Raw genomic sequence first — 18608 nt, forward strand, 5'->3', positions numbered from 1 at the left:
GTTGGATGCAGATGCCCATGAGCCTTGAAAAAGAAGAGCCCTGTACCCTGTTATTTGGGCTGAGTCCTGGGATCAGGGGTGGATATAGTCAAATCCCAGATATGTTTACTCAGCATTCCTTTCATACGTAATACTCTAGAAATGCAAGATCCCACAAAAGAAATGTTTGCATAAAGTACATAGGCAAAAAAAGATCTTAGTAATAAAAGGTTTTTCTACCCCAATATGATATGGAGACCTCTGAGTGAGTTCTGAACCATGAGATTAAGAACACAGAATGAAAATAGGTCCACTTCCATTAAGCCCATTACAAATGGAAAGAACCATTGGGCCTATAGGAGCCTTGAGAAAGAAAACAAGCACCAACACAGATGTGATCTTCATGGACCAATGACTAGGTTTCAAAGGTAACAAACCATTCGGTGGGTGAAATAAAAGATCAGATGTGCTCCCCAAATACATAGGCACTGGAAACTATGATGTTAACAGAAAAAATGTCATTTGAGGTTCAAAATGTACCTCAATATCCTCAAATTCAAAGTATCAGGACCTAATTTACTACATGTGAAAACAAGACATTTTTCATTATCATTCCTAAAACAAAGATGAAACCATGAAGATGTAAAAAACTTATTTATCATTAACTCTGTGGTTTTATTACTAGTGAGAGTCAAGGACCCCAATCTCCCTTGACACAGATGAAGTATGTCAACTCTATCTGAGTGGCCTCTTCAGCATTTAGAGACAAAGTGTACTGAAATGTGACTGGTCATAGACCTCCTATGAAGACACCCAAATAAATGGGATGGAACTGATTTTATTCGTCAAAATTCTGGTGAGTTAGGTGTCCACTAAAAATCTCATAGGAAAAACTAATCCAACAATTAACATCAAAAACAAGCTAGGCAAGAAATTAATTCTACCTTAAGACTGAAGGAAAGATGTCCCCAATTCAGCACTTTTGTGGCTATATGGCATGCATCCAGAGGCACATACCCTCTCTGACTCAAAGACATTTGATATTTCATTTACCAATGAATCTTTTAGAGTCTTAATATCTTCTAAACTAATTTATCCTTATATTAAGGGCTGTCATGAGCCCATTGAACACTTAGTGTAAATGAGAAAAAGGGTAATCTTCATCAAGATAATTTATTCCATCTGTTGAAAAACTCAAATTATACTGATTTTATTAGAATAAAGACACATAACTACCATCTACAGAAATCTGACATCTATTATACGACAAAATGCAAAGGGGGTGAGAAACTGAGAAAAAGACTATAAAAAGTGGACAGTCAGAGGGAAGCTTTCACATTAAGAAGCTATAAAAAGAAGAGCAAACTAAACCCAAAGCCTAAGGAAGAAAATACTAAAAATAAGGGGAGAAATAAATGAAATAGAAAATTGACAAAGAAAATTAAATAAAAACTTTTTTAAATAAAATTTAATTAATTAATTGATCGAAAAAAGAGAGAACACATTACCGCTACTAAGAATGATAATGAGACATCACTACAAATCCTACAAGACCTTAAAAGTATAATAATATTATGAATAGCAATATATCAATAAATTTGAAGTTTAGATGAAATTTAAAAATTCCTTGAAAGACACGTTACCAAAACTGACTCAAGAAAAAAACATTAGAAAATAAAAATATCCCTGCAACTAATAAATAAATTGAACCCCAAATTAAGAAGCAACCCAGAGACAGAACTTTAGGCCAGTGGGTTCACTGGTGAATTCATTGGTAAATTCAATCAAATATTTAAGAAATAAATAATATCTATCTTATACAAACTCTTTCAGAAAGAGAAAGAAATATTGTCAATTCCTTTTTAAGACCAACATAACCATGAATCTAAAACCCTGACGATGATATTAAAAGGATCTTGAGAGTATTATGCTAGGTGAAACAAGTCAGGTGGAAAAGAGCAAGAATGATATTATTTCAGTCATATGTGGACTATAAAACAGAAAACAACAAATAAACAAAACTCACGGACATAGACAACAGTACCAGAGGGGAAGGGGACAAGAGAAGATTGAAGAGTGTAAAGGGGGTCAAATATATGGTGACAGAAAGAGACTAAACTTTGGGTGATGAGCACACAATGCAATATACAGATGATGTATTATAGAACTGTATACTTGAAACCTATATTATCTTATTTACCAATGTCATCTAAATAAATTTAATAATAAACCAATAAATAAGTAAGAACATTATAAACCTCCTCCTTAAGTAGTTTAGCTTACATTTCTTTCTCCATTTAAATGATCATCATGAATGTACAGAAAATTCTAAATAAGGTATTATTAAATTAAATATAGCAATATATAAAAAAGAATGTCAGGATAATTAAATGGGATTTACCCCAGGTAAGTAAGATTGGTTTAATATTTAATAATCAATCAATGTAACTCACCATATTAACAGAATAAAGAAGAAAAACTGTATAATCATATCAAAAATGCAGAAAAAGAAGTTGATTGATAAAAATGTTTTTAATGAAAACTACTATAGAAGGGAATGGTCCTCAATCTGATAAAGAATTCAGGAAAAACCAACAGCTAACCTCTAAGTTAATGGTGAAATATTTAATGTTTCCTGTCTGACTGGGAACAAAGCAAGGATGTCCACTATTACTATTTACATTAAAAATTTTACCGGAGGTGTCAGCCAGCAATAAATCAAGAAAAAGACCTAAAGGCCTACGGAATGAATAAAAAAGGAAGTAAAGCTGTTGCTATTCATAGAAAACACGACTGTCTACACATAAAATTCTAAGGACTCTACAAAATAACTATTAAAAAAAGTAAATTTAACAATGTTAAAGCGTAGAAAGTCAATATGTAAAACTCAACTGTATATTTATACTAGCCATAAGAAATCAGGAAATTAAATGTAAAAAATACTCCCATTTATAATAGCATTGAAAAACATAAAATAGAAATAATTTAACAAAAAATGTGCAAGATCCCTATTTTAAAAACAACAAAATGTTGCTGAGAAAAATTAAAGACCTAAATAGATGAAGAAATATACCATATTCATGGATTAAAAGACTAAATATAGTTAAAATGTTAATTCTTCCCAGACTCATATACAGATTCACTGCAATTCCAATCAAAACCCAATCATTTTATTTGTAGAAATGGGCAAGTTAATACTAAAATTTATATGGAAAAGCAATGAATTTAAAAGAGTCAAAACAATTTTTAAAAAATGTTAAGTTAGAAAAGTGATACAACTTGATATCAAGACCTACTACAAAAGTACAAAAATCAATACAGGATGGTTACTGGTGTCAAGATACCATGAGACACACAGACTAATGGACAGAAGAGAGTCCACAGATAGACCTACATATATTAGGTAAATTGCTTTTGACAAAGTTACCAAGGCAATTCAATGAGAGAAAAAAATGTTTTATCAACAAAGGATACTAAAACAACTTAATGATGTATGGGCAAAAAGGTGACACTGGACTCCTACCTCGCACCTCACACAAAACTAAGTTCAAGGTGAATACTAGATCTAAATGTAAAAATTAAAACTATAAAACTTCTAGAAAAAAAAAAATGTAATAGAATTCTTCATAAAGCCTGAGAATAGGCAAATATTTCTTAGCAAGAACACAAAACACTAAACATAAAAGAAAAATTGAATTTAACCAAATTTAAGACTTGTATTTATTGAAAGATACCACCAAAAAATGTAAAGCAAAACTGTTAGGGAAAAAAAGGCTTGAAAATGTGTCATATATATAGACAATCTACCAAAATGTATCACAAAGCTAAAACAGATCATTTGTTATAAGAAAGTATCCATTCCCTACTTGGTACAGTGCCTCAAAGCAGAAGCTTGACTGTTCTGGGCAATATATATAAACACCCCTCTATTGGTTAATTTACATTAATTTTTTCAAATTGGTGAATAACTCGAAACAACTGGTTCAACCCAGAGAAGTGTGTACCATATTACTGTTGAAATTAAATGCCTCAAATTTTCAGTCCTTTCTAGTGAAAGTAAATTTAACAATATTATGATGGCTTTATTTTTCATCCACATTAACATCAGCAGTTTATAAAATCAAGACAAAGAAACATTTAATAAATCTTTAAGCGCTGTGATAGCAAAATCAAAATCTAAAAGAAATTTTAATACTTAGGTTATAATCTTCTCCCTTAAGTTGTTTAGCTTACATTTCTTTCTCCATTTCAAGTTGTTTACTCAGCTCTGTGGCTCTAAGCTCTAAATCCGTGTTTAGCTGTCTTTGCTGTTGTAGATCTTGCAAGGCTTGCTCCTTGCTTGCTTTAATGTCAAGAGTATCAGCTTCTAGTTTCTATGGAAGAAATATAACATAGTAACCATTTTAATATCAATAAATATTATTATTAAATATTATAATGCTTTTGTTTTATACCCAATTGGTATTGACACAACAACAAAAAAAAAAACATAAAATATTTGTTACAATAAAAAGTACATGCTGAAGCCATCACTGAGTAAAGCAGCTATTTATCTTAGAATCTTTCAGAGGAGCAAGGAGCAGGCTTTACACATGACAGACAGTCACCAAGTTTTTACTTTTTAAAATTATCTCTGAATATAAAAACAGACTTGAAATAATTATATTTATAAAGTGGAGAAAATCTCTGACTCAAGTATGAAAAAACTAAGTAAATAGTTCATATATGGGCCCACTTAAAATATATTCTTTTTTACCCACAGTTAACAACACTGATGTAATTGTAGATACTCAAAACTAAAATAAAGCTGTCATGTCATCCTTCACATTTATACCTATTGACTCTAAATATAAAGCCAACTAAATTCGTGATTTTGCTTCTTTAATCTCTTGATCTAGAGATTGTTCTTCATAGTGTAGTTTATGTCTCTTACATTACATATAACTGTATGTATTTTTACAAATTTATAAAACAAACTGTTAAATATAGGCTGCATATCTATAAGCAATGCATATTCCTGTATAGCTGTAACAATTTTGCACCCTAAATATTTTATAAACTAATCTAGGTACCTGTGCCTCTTACTCAACACTTACATTGGATAGTTGATGTAACTAATATTAATTCTATAAGATATATTGATATTAGACATATGGAATACTTCCTAAATAATCATTATAAAATGTTAAAGATCTGATCATCACAACAGACATTATTGGTTCTAAAGAAATATTTTTAAAAGAGATCCAAATAGAATTCTCATTATATACTTTTCAGTAAAATAGTTTTTCTATTCTTTCAACCATTATATAAAGTTGCCATTACTATTACCATAAAGAAAGGAAAAAGGAAACCATAAACAGAATTGTAAATGTAATTTTCCTTCCATATTATACTGGTGTGAATACACATATATCTATATAGCGATACATCTATATATCTATACACAAACACGCACATATACATATCCCATGATTGTATAATCATACAGAAGTGCTTCATCTGATTGCGAAGGTATAACATATAACAATTAATAAGCCTATATATATAGTTTATATATGTGTGTGTACTTATATATATTAACTTGAGAAATTTTTGTTTAACTGATAGTAATTCCAATGCAAAGGACAAAGGACTCAGGTAAAATCCTTCTCTGATATGTATGGTCATTCAATCTCTTTAGTAAATCAACACATTCACTTGGAGTTGTGTTAAAGTAAGAAGCAGTCTACCATAGAGTAAATTTATTATGAAATTAGAAACAAAATCCAAAGGATATAAATGTACAGTTAAAAAAAGGAAGAAGTCTGCCATATCTTCAATATTATATTGGAATAAGGAGGTAAGGAGATGGGAATGATAGAACAAAAGAGACTTCACAATAACAAAAAAATAAATTCCCGATAATTACAGAGTAATCCCTGGTTGATCGTCTCTGTAATACACATTACAATGGAACCAGTATATATGTTAGCTGTCATTTATAAAAGCTACTCATTAATGAAGAAATTAAAAGTCAGGTGAAATTAAAATTAAAACATTAAAATTACAAGCAATATTTTAAAATTTTACATCACAACTTCACCTTTGTTTGTAAATTTAAAATCTTTGATTCCATTAGGTCATCAATTTCATTGCTAAAGCCATAGAAAATATGGCTAAATTCAATTTCTTTTATACAAACCTTAATTTGACCTTCTAATTCTTCAGTTTTCTGTTCTAAAGAGAGATGTTTCTCTTTATATTCTTTAAGATGACTTTCCAGCTGACTGCAATGTTCTTGCTTTTCCTGCAACTTTGTAGTAACCTGATCCAACTGAGTAGTGATCTTATTTAACTCCTATAGAGAAGTAAAATTGAAGAAAACTTAGATAAGGTTTACTTTATTGTAGTGCCAATGTTTGGTCATAGTAAAATTGAAAACTCTAATTTTATTTAAGAAACTATTCGGAGTAAAATCACAAAAGCTAATGGTAATTCAGTGGTTACATTTATCCACCAATATAAAGCACCTAAACTGAGGTTGTACATAGTCTGAGATACTAAGTTTATATGCCTAACAGTGCAATAACTTTTTCTAGGAAGCCAAAAGAGACAACAGAATAATAAGCTAATAGTAAAATAAGAGTTTTATAATTAAATGTTTTAAATGTTTAAGTCACCATTTGTTAAAATAACATTTTTTAATATATATGTATATAAATAATTATGATACAAGTATGATACTTGTTGAATTCATTTGGAATATCTAGTAACACAGATAACCACTACTTGTTTTCATAACTTTCCTTCCAGTCTTCTCTGTATGTTAGTTTCTATTTTTCAATTTGTACTACTTTTAAAATAAAAACAGAATCTCACTTTACATACTGTTTTACTGTAAACACCTTTGTTGTTACATAACAATATATCATGAAACTGTAATTTTCTAAAATAGCATTATACTTGACTGCATAAATTTCCATTCTATTGACACAGACCATTTTTATCCAAATATCCTATTTTAAATTCTTAAATTACTACTAAACTTTACGTATTTATTAACAGAAATGCAAACAGCATCCTTAAAGCTGTGATTATTCCCTTAAAATAAAGAACTAAAAGTGAGTTTAAAAAATATGAAAAATCCTAAAGTTCTTGAAATAGATCGCCAAACAGCTACCCCTACCACCATCAAAAAGTTGAACTAATGAATACTACTCACTAGCATTGTATAAAAGTGGCTCGTTCTACACCCTCTCCAATCCAATCCTTCCAGTGTTACGTACCTACACATTTTCTCAATTAGGGTATATTCTACTATTGTCTTAATTTGTGACTGATTCTTAATGAACCTGAACATTTACTAATATGTATTTTGATCATTTACTTTTTCATAGGTTCACTTATTTCTTATGTAAAAGTATTTTAAATATCAAGGATATTAACCCTTCATCAGACATACTTTGGAAAATGTTTTATTCTTTTGCTCTTTGCTTCAGAATTTTGTTAGTAATATTTTTGGCAGATAAATTTTAAACTTTTATGTAGTTATTCTTATAATTTTTCCATTATAGTTTCTGGCACTTGATCTTATGCTTAGAAAACACATTCCAGATGTGTTTAGCAATAATGTAAGTAAAAAGCAAGCTGCAGTACAACATACATAGTCATTTTTGTGCTTAAATGAAAAACATCTGAGTGTGTATGTGTGTGTATATGCATACACACATTTGTTCAATGCTTATAGAAATCTGGAAGGATACATACCAAATTTAATAGCAATCATTCCATCTAAAGAAGAAAACAGGATTGGGGTTTAGGGTAAATATAGAAAATAGTTTTGTTTTGTTAACCTGATATACTACTACATTGTTTTAAAAAAATTGTACTAACAACTGGTATTACTTCTCAGATAAAAAATAAATTTTAAAAGTTCCTACCTTGTAAGAATAATCTACCAGTATTTTGACCTTGGCCCTAAGTAGGTTACTTTTGCTTTATCAAGGTTTGGAGAAAGGTAACTTCTATATTCCCTCCAGCCCCACTTACTCCTACTCCCAAGAAAAGAGAGTAATTCTTATTATTAAGATGGAATACATGTTGCTCTTTTCTGCTTCCAAGTAGTAAGTCTACCTGGGTCACGGCCCAGATTGTTTACTAAAATCAGGTGTAGAAGTTTGTCTCTCTTTCCCAGTCACGGCACTTGATGGGATGAAGCCAGATTTCAACAATTAAGAATGAATATCTCAGCTCCACAATGAATTTTAGATGCAGGGGGAAATATTAAAAAGCCCAGCCATGGCTGCGCTACAGTTGAGCTTATCAAAAACAAAAATGATATTTTTATCTTCATTTGTCTGACTTCTGCACCTACCATTCAACTGGTTCTCAGGAAGAAATTAAAGGGAATAAGCAAGTCAAGCATAATGTTATATAAAACTAAGTATCATCCTTATACATGTTTGAAATTAATTTATCTACCAGAACATGAGGTTATGGTATGAACTGCATCAGGTCCCCTCTACCTGCTGTTTATCTTGTAATGCATTCTGGGCTGTGTCCAAATGATTTTGAAGATCTGCTCTTTGAGCTGTTTTTGCTGCTTCTGCTGATAGCAACAATTCAGTTTTGGCTTTAATCTGTAACAAAATTTATAAGTCATTTAATCAATACTTAGTTCTCAATTTCCCCTTGACTGAACATACATTGCTTTTGTCACTAAATAATTTTAAAAGTTAAGTCCTTTGGCAAAAAAACATAAGAATTTAAACACTAAAAAATAAGTATGTGATAATCCCCCAGTTTGAGTAGGGGAGAAGACTTCTAATAATATTTGGATAAATGATGAAAAGGTGTCTCTATATGCCACCAAAACACTTCTCTTTCTCTTAAATTGGACATCCACATACTGGATTATCATATAACTCATCTAACAAATAATTATATTTTAGAAAAATAAATGTGTATCATTTTCCAGGTTTTGTTTTATTATTTTGTATTGTCAGTGGAATTAGGAATAATATCAAGAAAATCAAGGCTTAGAAATGTTTCTATAACTTTCTCTACTATAGTATAGAATAAGAAACCAATGATAAGAATGAAGAAATGTCTTAATTCCCGCCTCATAACTGACTTATTAAACAAAATTTCTATACTGGCATCTGAAAGAATGTATGTTAAAATACATAATTGTACCATATAAAGTTTTTTTAATCATACCTTCAAAGTAAAATTAAAAATCAAAATAAAAAATATTTAACCTAGAAAGCTAATGGTATAATATTAAACTGCTTTGAACTACAAAAACAATAATAAGGACTTCATGAAAACAAAGAAAACATCTAGTGATTTCAGGAGGTACAGTTTTCCAGAAGAGAGAGAAAAAAAGACAAACAGAAAAGCTCAACAAATTGTCTAAATACAACATTTAATTACTATTTCCAATTTTTTTTCTATTAATAAGTAAGAGAAAAAGAGAGTGTGAAAGGGAGAGACAGAGAGCAACAGAATTTTAAAACTTTGATGATCTAAAATTAGTGCTTTATTTATACAAACCTATATTAAATTGCAGAATTTAATATTACCTGTATGTCAAGCTGAGAGACCTTCTCCTTGCTTTCATTTAATTGACTATTTAATTCATTGACACTGGTTTCTAGAGAAAGGACACGATCTTGTGCAGCTCTAAGATGTGCCTTCTGCTCTTGCACCTGGTCATGCAAATTCTCCTGAGCTTGTTTATGGCTTTCTGACTGATTCTTTAGCTTCTCTGTCAATTGAGTTACCTATCACACAAGCAAAACTCTAATTATGAAGGTCCCAAATGATATAACAAGAACTAAGAAACCCAAATTTAAGTACCATGAGAATATTAAAGTGCTCTATGATCGGTTATCTCAAATTTTTTTCAAAAAGAATTGTTTACATCTTTCAAAACACAAGTAAATATCTCAAAATCATAAGAAATGACATTAAATTCAGAGATTCCTACTATTTTTAAATCTATCTCTGTTGAGCTGTAGTTTACATACTCACCCAATTTAATTTTATTGTTTGAGAAAATTTGATAAAGATATATGTTCATTTAACCATCACCACAATCAAGATAGAGAACATTTTGACTTCCCCAAAATGTTTCTTCATGCCTCTTTGCATTCAGTGCCCTCCACTCATCTCTAGCCCCAATTACTGATCTAATAAGATTTCCTTATACAGTCTGGATATTTCTGAATTGTTATATATATATATAGTAAATATTTTCTCCTAATCTGTGTCTTGGCTTTTATTTTCATAATGAAGAGTTCACATTTTTAATATAGATAAAATCCAAATCATCTGATTTTTTTTTTTTTTTGGTATACCATGAATTTCACTGAGTTTCTTGAATATGTGTTCATATTTTTAACAAAATTTAAATATTTTTCAGTCGTTATTTCTATAAATATTTTCCTTCTCCCCACCCTTCTATGATACTAATTTTATGTATGCTAAATTACATGATACTGTCCCACAGGTCACTAAGGCACTATTCATTTTTTTCTACCCTTTTTTCTCTGTGTGCTTCATTTTACAGTTTCGATTAACTGTCTTAATGTTTACTTTTAACAAAATTTAAATATTTTTCAGTCGTTATTTCTATAAATATTTTCCTTCTCCCCACCCTTCTATGATACTAATTTTATGTATGCTAAATTGCATGATACTGTCCCACAGGTCACTAAGGCACTATTCATTTTTTTCTACCCTTTTTTCTCTGTGTGCTTCATTTTACAGTTTCGATTAACTGTCTTAATGTTTACTGATATTGTTTTCTACTTGTTTAATCTATTAAGCCCATCCAATGCAATTTTTATTTCAGATCTTCTTTTATCTCTAGGAATTCTATTTGGTTCTTTTTTATCGTTTTCACTTTTACTTCCATTATTATCGTTTTTCTTCTATATACATAAGCATATTTTAAGAATTGTTTTGAAGTCTAATGACTCCGCTATCTCTCATTTCAGGGTCTCTTTCCACTAAACGATTTTTCTCCTGCTTATAGCTCTCATGTTTTCTATTTATGTCTAGTAGTTTTTTAATATTTAATATGACAGCTCATAATTTTGTTGTCTTCTTTCAAAAAATGTGGAATCTTATTCTAGCAGGCAGTTAATATATTGTGGTTCAAATGGATCCTTTTGAGGCTTGTTTTTATGCTCTGTTAGGCTGTGTGTGCACTAGCTTTTACTCTAGGGATAGTTTAGTTTTACTTCTAAGATGTGACATCTCTGGAGTTTCTACTGAATGCCCTCCCACCCAAGGATTCAACCACATCATTCTCCGCTGATAGGCTAGACATTGAACATCTCCCAGCTCTGTGAGTTCTCATAATTTTTCAGCCTGCACATCCTAACAATTATTTGTTGGCTGGCTTCATGAAATCCCACCTTATGAGACAAAGCTTAACATTCAGCCAAGGGGATCCCTGTGCAGATTTCTTCCCGTGTTCCCTCTTCTCTGATGTTCTGCCCTACAAATTTGAGCTGCCTCGACCTCCCTGAACTTCAATCTCCCTTCAATTCAGTGAGACCACTGTGCTTTCCTTAGATATCTCCAATCTGCACCACAGTCTGGAAAATGTCTCCAGGTCCAAAGCTGAAGTGACCAAAAGATTGACTTCATTTGTCTCTCTTCTCTCAAGGATTAAAGCCCTGTACTGTTCATTTTACAATGTCTAAAAACAGCGGTTTTGTACACTGTTTTCCAATTTTCTAGTTGTTTATGGTGGGAAGACTAAGAGCATTTTTACTTATTCTTTTCTAAAAAATGCATAGGCTTTTCTGGTCACATTTGTATGATAAGTTGTATGTTAGTTACAGCTAAAACTGATTCAAAGAATTCTTCATAAAAACTGGGTAACCAAGGCTAATTTTGAAATTGGGGGGAAATTTTGTGTTATATTCTAATACCCAAATTAGAAAAGTGCTCTGAACTTCTGATACTTTAATACTTCCTCATTTAGATAATTAAAATTCCCTCAATAAACAAATTCTTCCCCACAAAACAACTATAAATTCTTTTCAAGGTCTCTCTCAATATGAAAGAGACTGAAAGAAAATTTGAAAATATAAGTGTCTCTTAAACTATACACAAATTTTAGAATACAGTAACATCAAAATTATCATTAGCTACATATTCCAAAGGTGTATGTATTATCAAAATATAAATAACCAATAAGTCTATATGTTAACCAATACACAGTAACAACTAACGCTTATCTAGTACCTTTACTTTATAAATGTATTTAGTTATTCTTTTTTCAAAATAAAAGAAAATGCCATGAGGTAAGTATGATTATTAATAACATCTCTACTTTTCAAACGAACTAATAAGGTGAAATGATTTGCTCATGGTCACACAGGTAATAAGTTATATCCTAGGACATAAATTGAGGTTTCCTTTCTCAAATTATGTTAACTTAATTTCACTGCAATAGCAAGCAACCTATAAGATAAATGAGATGGTATCTGTAGAAAATATATAATATAAAAAGTACTAAAAACAACCAGAATAAAGAATCATTTAAATAAAGAACTTCGTAAGATTTAAAGAGATAAAAGAAAATTTTAAAAAATAGATTAGATTTGACTAATAACTTACTTGTTCCTGTAATGTATGGTTTTTTTCTTGTAACTGGTTAAGAACAGCAGTCTCCCCTTCACCAGCCTGAATTTTTGCATAAAGATCTTCTCTTTCCTTTTCTAGTAAGGAAATATTTTCTTTACTCTTCTGTAATAAGGCTTCAAGATTCTGAATCTTTTGGTCCTTATCGCCAATTTGACGTAGTACTTGTTCCAAATCATTCTGTAAAGAATTAAAAACTACAAACCTTAAAGATAGAAAACTTAAAAAGTTATTCTTCAAACATAAAATGATAATGAATTTTATGACTCCAACTCATAGTCTTACTAATTTTTTTTACTAATCATACATTTTAACAGGGCAAATTTCATTCAATAGTACTTTATATTTACTATAAATTATTGATAATAAACTGGAATTTAACAACAACAAAAAATCCTTCAAATAACCACATTCTTACTGTCACACTCTGACCTCACCACCTACTGCTCTTCTTGTTCAATCTATTTGAGACACATGGGATTCCTCATTACTCCTTAATCATACCAGGCACACTCCAACCTCAGAGCCTTTGCACTGTTTCTTCTCCCTGGAACGTTCTCCGCACAATCACATGACTCATTCCTTCTCCTTCAAATGTTTGCTCAAATGTCACTTTCAGGCCTACACTGACCATTCCATTTAAAATTGCAACCTTTCCCAATACTCCCTCTCTCGAATATTTTTTTTCCTTCCATAGTGCTTATTTTCTAATGACACTAAATAATTTATTTATTTTTCATGTTTATCGGCCTCCCTTCACCCCCTCACTAGAATATATGGTCCACGAAGGTGAGGATTTTTGTCTATCTTATTCATTAATATTATCTAAGACATATATGCTGAGATATTTGTTGAATCAGCAGAAAAATAAATAACTGCATTCTAACACATATACTTACGAAGGCTTACTTCAATATCACAAAAAGACTCTTCTATTGATACATGAAGGAAGCCCTCTTCTCTTACTTTACCAAAGCAGTGTTACAGAGTACAACGCAATAGCCCACATCCAGAACAATGCCCATTAACATTTTAAAGCTGTCTGACCCACAGCCTTTGACTCTGCCTCAATTGTTTTAAAAGCCAAAGAGCCTTTACCCAAACAAGGCCCTCAAAAGCCCCTCTGCAAATCTTATCATAGCCCACAAAATTTCATAAGACAGAGCCAGCAACCACCTGGTTTCCTCAATGATTTATACCAGTATGAAAACACTGAAGATCAGTCACTTTCAAATATACTTCTTATCCAAGTTTCAATTACAAAATGATGAAAGGCAGCCTAAGCTCTCAGCTCTCATTTTCTCTCTTCTACAAATGACCTCTGCCTCCATTCCGCTAATCTTCTAGAACAATGGTCTCCATCTACAGACAGATACCGGTCCATGGACTGTTAGGAACTAGGCTGCACAGCAAGAGGTGAGCAGCAGGCAAGCTAAGTGAAGCTTCATTTCATTTGTATTTGCAGCTGCTCCCCAGCATTAACATCACCACCTCAGCTCTACTTCAGATCATGAGGCATTAGATTCTCTAGGAGCACCAGTCCCTGGTGCCAGAAAGGCTGGGACCACTGTCTAGACCCACAGGCCTAAGCTTTTTTGTTCTAGAACAGTCACTATTTCCAAAACATAACTGAAATGTGGTTCTCCCTCTACAGATACTGATTCCCCCTCAATCCCCTCTGATATATAAAGTCTATTCCTCTGGGTAAGCAGGGGAACTTGACCCTGTCCTGGTTTTTCACCACCATATACTCTCTCCCTTATGTAAGTTTCACGCTGCTTTGGGGAGTGTGTCATTCATTTATTCTACCCTCTATTCTGTGTTGCTATCATCTATAAATCCCTACCTCATTCACTGAAGACTTGAGACCTGATTTAGTCTTTCTCTCAATCCCAATTTCTGCCAATTTCCTGGGAAATACAAAATACACAGAGAATTAAGAGTAAGCCTCAACAATCAAATCATCTTAATTCCTAGACCTTTACTCATTCTATTCTACTACTCACATGTAGAATCTTGTAATTTCCTGAAACTATTCCAAGTAAAAAATTTCATCTATCCTACTCTGTGACAACTCTTGATCATATTCCAATTTCATAGCCTCATTTCTGCTCCTCGATGTCAAAGAGACGTTTACTCAATCTTCTTCTAGCTTATTTAGAATAAGCCTAGTTTCTCTTCCTGAACGTCACATGTGGATATGCACTAACCTTAACTATTCTTTCAACTACACTCTCCATTTCCTTTTACCCCAACTTTTCGATACAGCTACCTAAAAAAAGGCCCAATCCTATGCAAATATTGCAATCTGCTTCCTCCACTCCTACATTTCTAAGTACTGTTAGAGCAAAATCACACAATTCCACAGATTGGTGCCACTACAAATTTCTAGACCCCCAACTTCCATTATATACTCAGTCATCTTGTCAATCCTTCCACTTAATGAGGTTCTCACCCTCAAACACTCCCTTCAATAATTAGGTAATGGCTACAACATTCTCTCAAATTCTCAGTGTCTGCCTGCCTTACATTCGGCTATTACCTCAAACTTTATTGAAGAAAAGGGGTGGGGGGGACCTTCAGGAATATCTGCCTTGATTTTCCATTTCCTTGTCCATAAAATTATATATATATTTATTTTATATAATTATATATATCCAATTTATATAATTTATATAATTATATACATATATATCCAATTTGCCTCCTTTATATATATATACATATATATATATCCAATTTGCCTCCTTTCCTCAAGCTTCAAAGGGTAAAATAGAGGATAAATTCAAATTTATCACCACCCATGAGTAACATCATAGCTTCTTATCAGGATCTTATTCCTTCAGTCACCTCTCCTTCTCCAACATCCTCATTCACTCCTTTCTACCAGTCCTTTTGTCCTAGACTATAAACATGTTCAGGTATCTCTCATTCTCAAAAACACTTCCTGAACCAAGCCCCACTACAGTTTCTGCCCACTCTTTATACAACTAACATTTAAATTTCAAAATAATATATATTTACTTTTGCATATTTTTAACTCCCTCATCTCTCATTTACTCATCAATCAAAAATCAGACTTTCATCTATATCACCTTATTTAAATTATGTTTGACAAGGTCATTAATTTATTTCTTAATTGCCTAATCTAATGGACATCTTTCATTTATCATACTAGGCATCCCCACCACACACCCACCTTTGAAGTCCTTTAGCTTCCACTCTGTAGGTTCTCCTTAATTCCTCTGATCATTCTGTCTCTGGGCTGTTCTTCTTCTACTCATCCATCACCTTAGGTGCTGGTGTTTCTCAGAAGTCTTGTGTTACTAGTTATCTATTTCTCTCACTATATATCTTCCGTGGCTGACCACATCTATTCTAATTTATCCTCTATATACTGATGGCTCTCACACCTAGTATATATAACATATATAAATATATATAACATTTAAATATACAACGTATTAAATTAGTATGTCCCATAGGTGCCTCAAGACATTTCCAAAACTGCATTCATCATGTTCCCCTATATAATGTGACAGCCATTTGTCTCACGTTCAGAAACATACTGATGACACCTCCATTTACTATGCACTCAATGTTATCAATCAGGAAGTCATTTCCTTTCTCTCTCATTCTCTACATCTATTAAGTCAAAAAGTTTTATTTATTTTACTTCCCAAGTATTACTCATATTTGTTCCTGTGACTTTTTTTTAACAATTGCTTAAACTAAGATCGTTATTACTTTTAATCTAAAATACTGTATTTATTAGTCTTTAAACTGATCTCCTGTTTCAGAAAATTCCCTCCAAAATCCATCTTTCACACAACCACAAGAATTATCTATTTAAAAACCAAATCTGGCTATGGCCCTTCTATCTTAACACCTTCTATATCTTTGTATCTTCAAAAATAAATGTCGCACAAGGCCTTCCACAAACTTACACATGTCTAATGCTCTGGAGTCTTCTCTAACCTCTTAATTATAGTAAAAGCTCCAGCAAAACCCAACAGTTTAGTTCACAGCTTCAGTATCCTTGTGCTTGTAACTTCTCCTTGGAGTATAGTCCTATCATCATCTTTGCAACCCAGAAACATCTATGCAACCTTTGCAACTCAGATTGTCACTTCTAAGACGTTTTTAATGACTTTTTTTCCAGACTCTACCCGAGTTAGATAACTGTCCTCTAGGTGTGTGTATATACTCATTACATCCCTTTAATTAGTTTTTAGGACTTTTCATGTTTTCATATGAGAGACTTTGCTGGGCCTCTTTACCATCTTTTTGTTATTCCTCTCCAGAGAAGGAGAATTTAATTGGGAAGTTTGTATTAAAAGCTAAGTTTGGATTAATAACTCAGTGCCTTGCTCTCCCCTCAGTCTAAGAGACAATTGTCTATAAAAAGGTGAAAGACTATCATTTCTAGCTTTGTCTCTGAGTGATTAAATGAATTCAATTCAGAGTACACAGTATAAGAAAGTCCATTTGGCTGCAGACCTATGCCAAATTCCCTACCTCAGCTTTACCATCCTATTTCTTTGCTACTCATTACAATAAAACTCCTAGAGTTATCCATATTTATTTGATCAAACTTCTCTCTTCCCATTTTCTCTTGAACTCTCTCCATCTGGCTTTCAGTACCCTTCTCTATCCAAATTGCTCTTATCAATGTCATTGAGGACCTCGATGTTGCCGAATCCAAAAGGATTCTCAGTCTTCATCTTGACTGACTGACTTGCACCCTTCTGACCATCTGGGCCAAAATCCTTGAAATCTTCCTTGACTTCTCTCTCAATGCCCCACATCAATCTATCAGTAAATCTGTCAGCTTTACCTTTAAAATATGTCTAGGTTCTGACCATTTCTCACTACCTGTTTTTTTTCCACTCTGGTCCAACCTATATCATTTCTTGTCTAGACTATTGTAGTAATCTCTTAGTTAATTTCTTTACTTCTATTCACGTGCCCCCACAGTCTACTCTCAGTACAGCAACCAGAGTAATCCTGTGAAATTCTAACTCGGGTCACGTTACTCCTTTGCTCAAAACCCTCCAGTGATTTCTCATCTCACTCAGAGTAAAATCTTTAAAATTACCTAAAAGGCTCAATGTGTTCTGATCCTTTATGATCTTTCTGTGTCTCTTTTAATATTTCTTATCATTCACACCACTCCAGGCACTGGCTTCCTTATGTTCTTAAGTGCTCCTGCCTCATGACCTTTTGGGGTACTGATGCTCTTCTCTCTGATATCCACATGGCTCACACCCTCCTTTCCTTCAGGACTTTCATCTTCTAAGAGAGGCCTTCCCTGGCAATGCTATCTAACAGCGCAGTCATTGACCTCCAGCTCCTCAGATATTTCCTACTCTCAGTCTCTTTTTTTATCTCTAGCACTTATCACCATTTAACACACAATATATTTTCCCTTTTTACCTTGGCTATTGTTTTGTCCTTCACTAAGCTCCATGAGATCAGATATTTTTACCTGTTTTCTTCACTACCATATCCACAAATGGCTAAGAGCAGACATTAATACATGTTGGTTGATTGAATAAAAGAATAAATGAATACAGTGTTTTGATCTCTGTCCATGTGACTCCGATGCCACTCTCCAAATTCAGAAGGAAAAGAGGCATGTTATTGACTGCTTCCTTTAAATCCAACATTGTTTCTGTATGCACAGCATTAGATTGCTATTTCCTAGAAGGCAGCACTGTGTCTTACTCATCTCTTTATTCTCAGTGCTTACCGCAGGGCCTGACATACAGTGCTCAGTAATATTTAGTGAATTAATGAAAGATTGAAGGAATAAGTGAATGTCAAAGTCGAATTCATTTCATATATTTGGGCACCCTCTTCCCCTCACCATAACAAAACAAAAAATTTAACTTCTTTAAATCTTCTAAGCTATGCTATAGAATACGTATAAATTTAATCAATCACTTATATTTTCTATACCTAAAATTCCAATTTTCATATGA

General features: G+C 32.4%; 1 protein-coding gene across 3 annotated transcripts in view; it reads right to left on the reverse strand.

Moving 5' to 3' along the window:
* EEA1 (early endosome antigen 1) overlaps nucleotides 1-18608 on the reverse strand; it is a 104982-nt gene that overhangs the window by 26417 nt on the left and 59957 nt on the right. For all 3 annotated transcript variants that reach the window (XM_006923826.3, XM_025040949.1, XM_025040950.1), the window contains 5 exons: nucleotides 12601-12804; nucleotides 9546-9746; nucleotides 8487-8600; nucleotides 6164-6319; nucleotides 4213-4352 (listed from right to left, as the gene is read on the reverse strand). In XM_006923826.3, coding sequence (XP_006923888.1) covers nucleotides 4213-4352; nucleotides 6164-6319; nucleotides 8487-8600; nucleotides 9546-9746; nucleotides 12601-12804 — 815 coding nt within the window. The remainder of the gene's footprint in view (nucleotides 1-4212; nucleotides 4353-6163; nucleotides 6320-8486; nucleotides 8601-9545; nucleotides 9747-12600; nucleotides 12805-18608) is intronic.

The sequence above is a fragment of the Pteropus alecto genome, unplaced genomic scaffold (genome assembly GCF_000325575.1).
Source record: "Pteropus alecto unplaced genomic scaffold, ASM32557v1 scaffold76, whole genome shotgun sequence".
NCBI classification, from domain to species: Eukaryota; Metazoa; Chordata; class Mammalia; order Chiroptera; family Pteropodidae; genus Pteropus; species Pteropus alecto.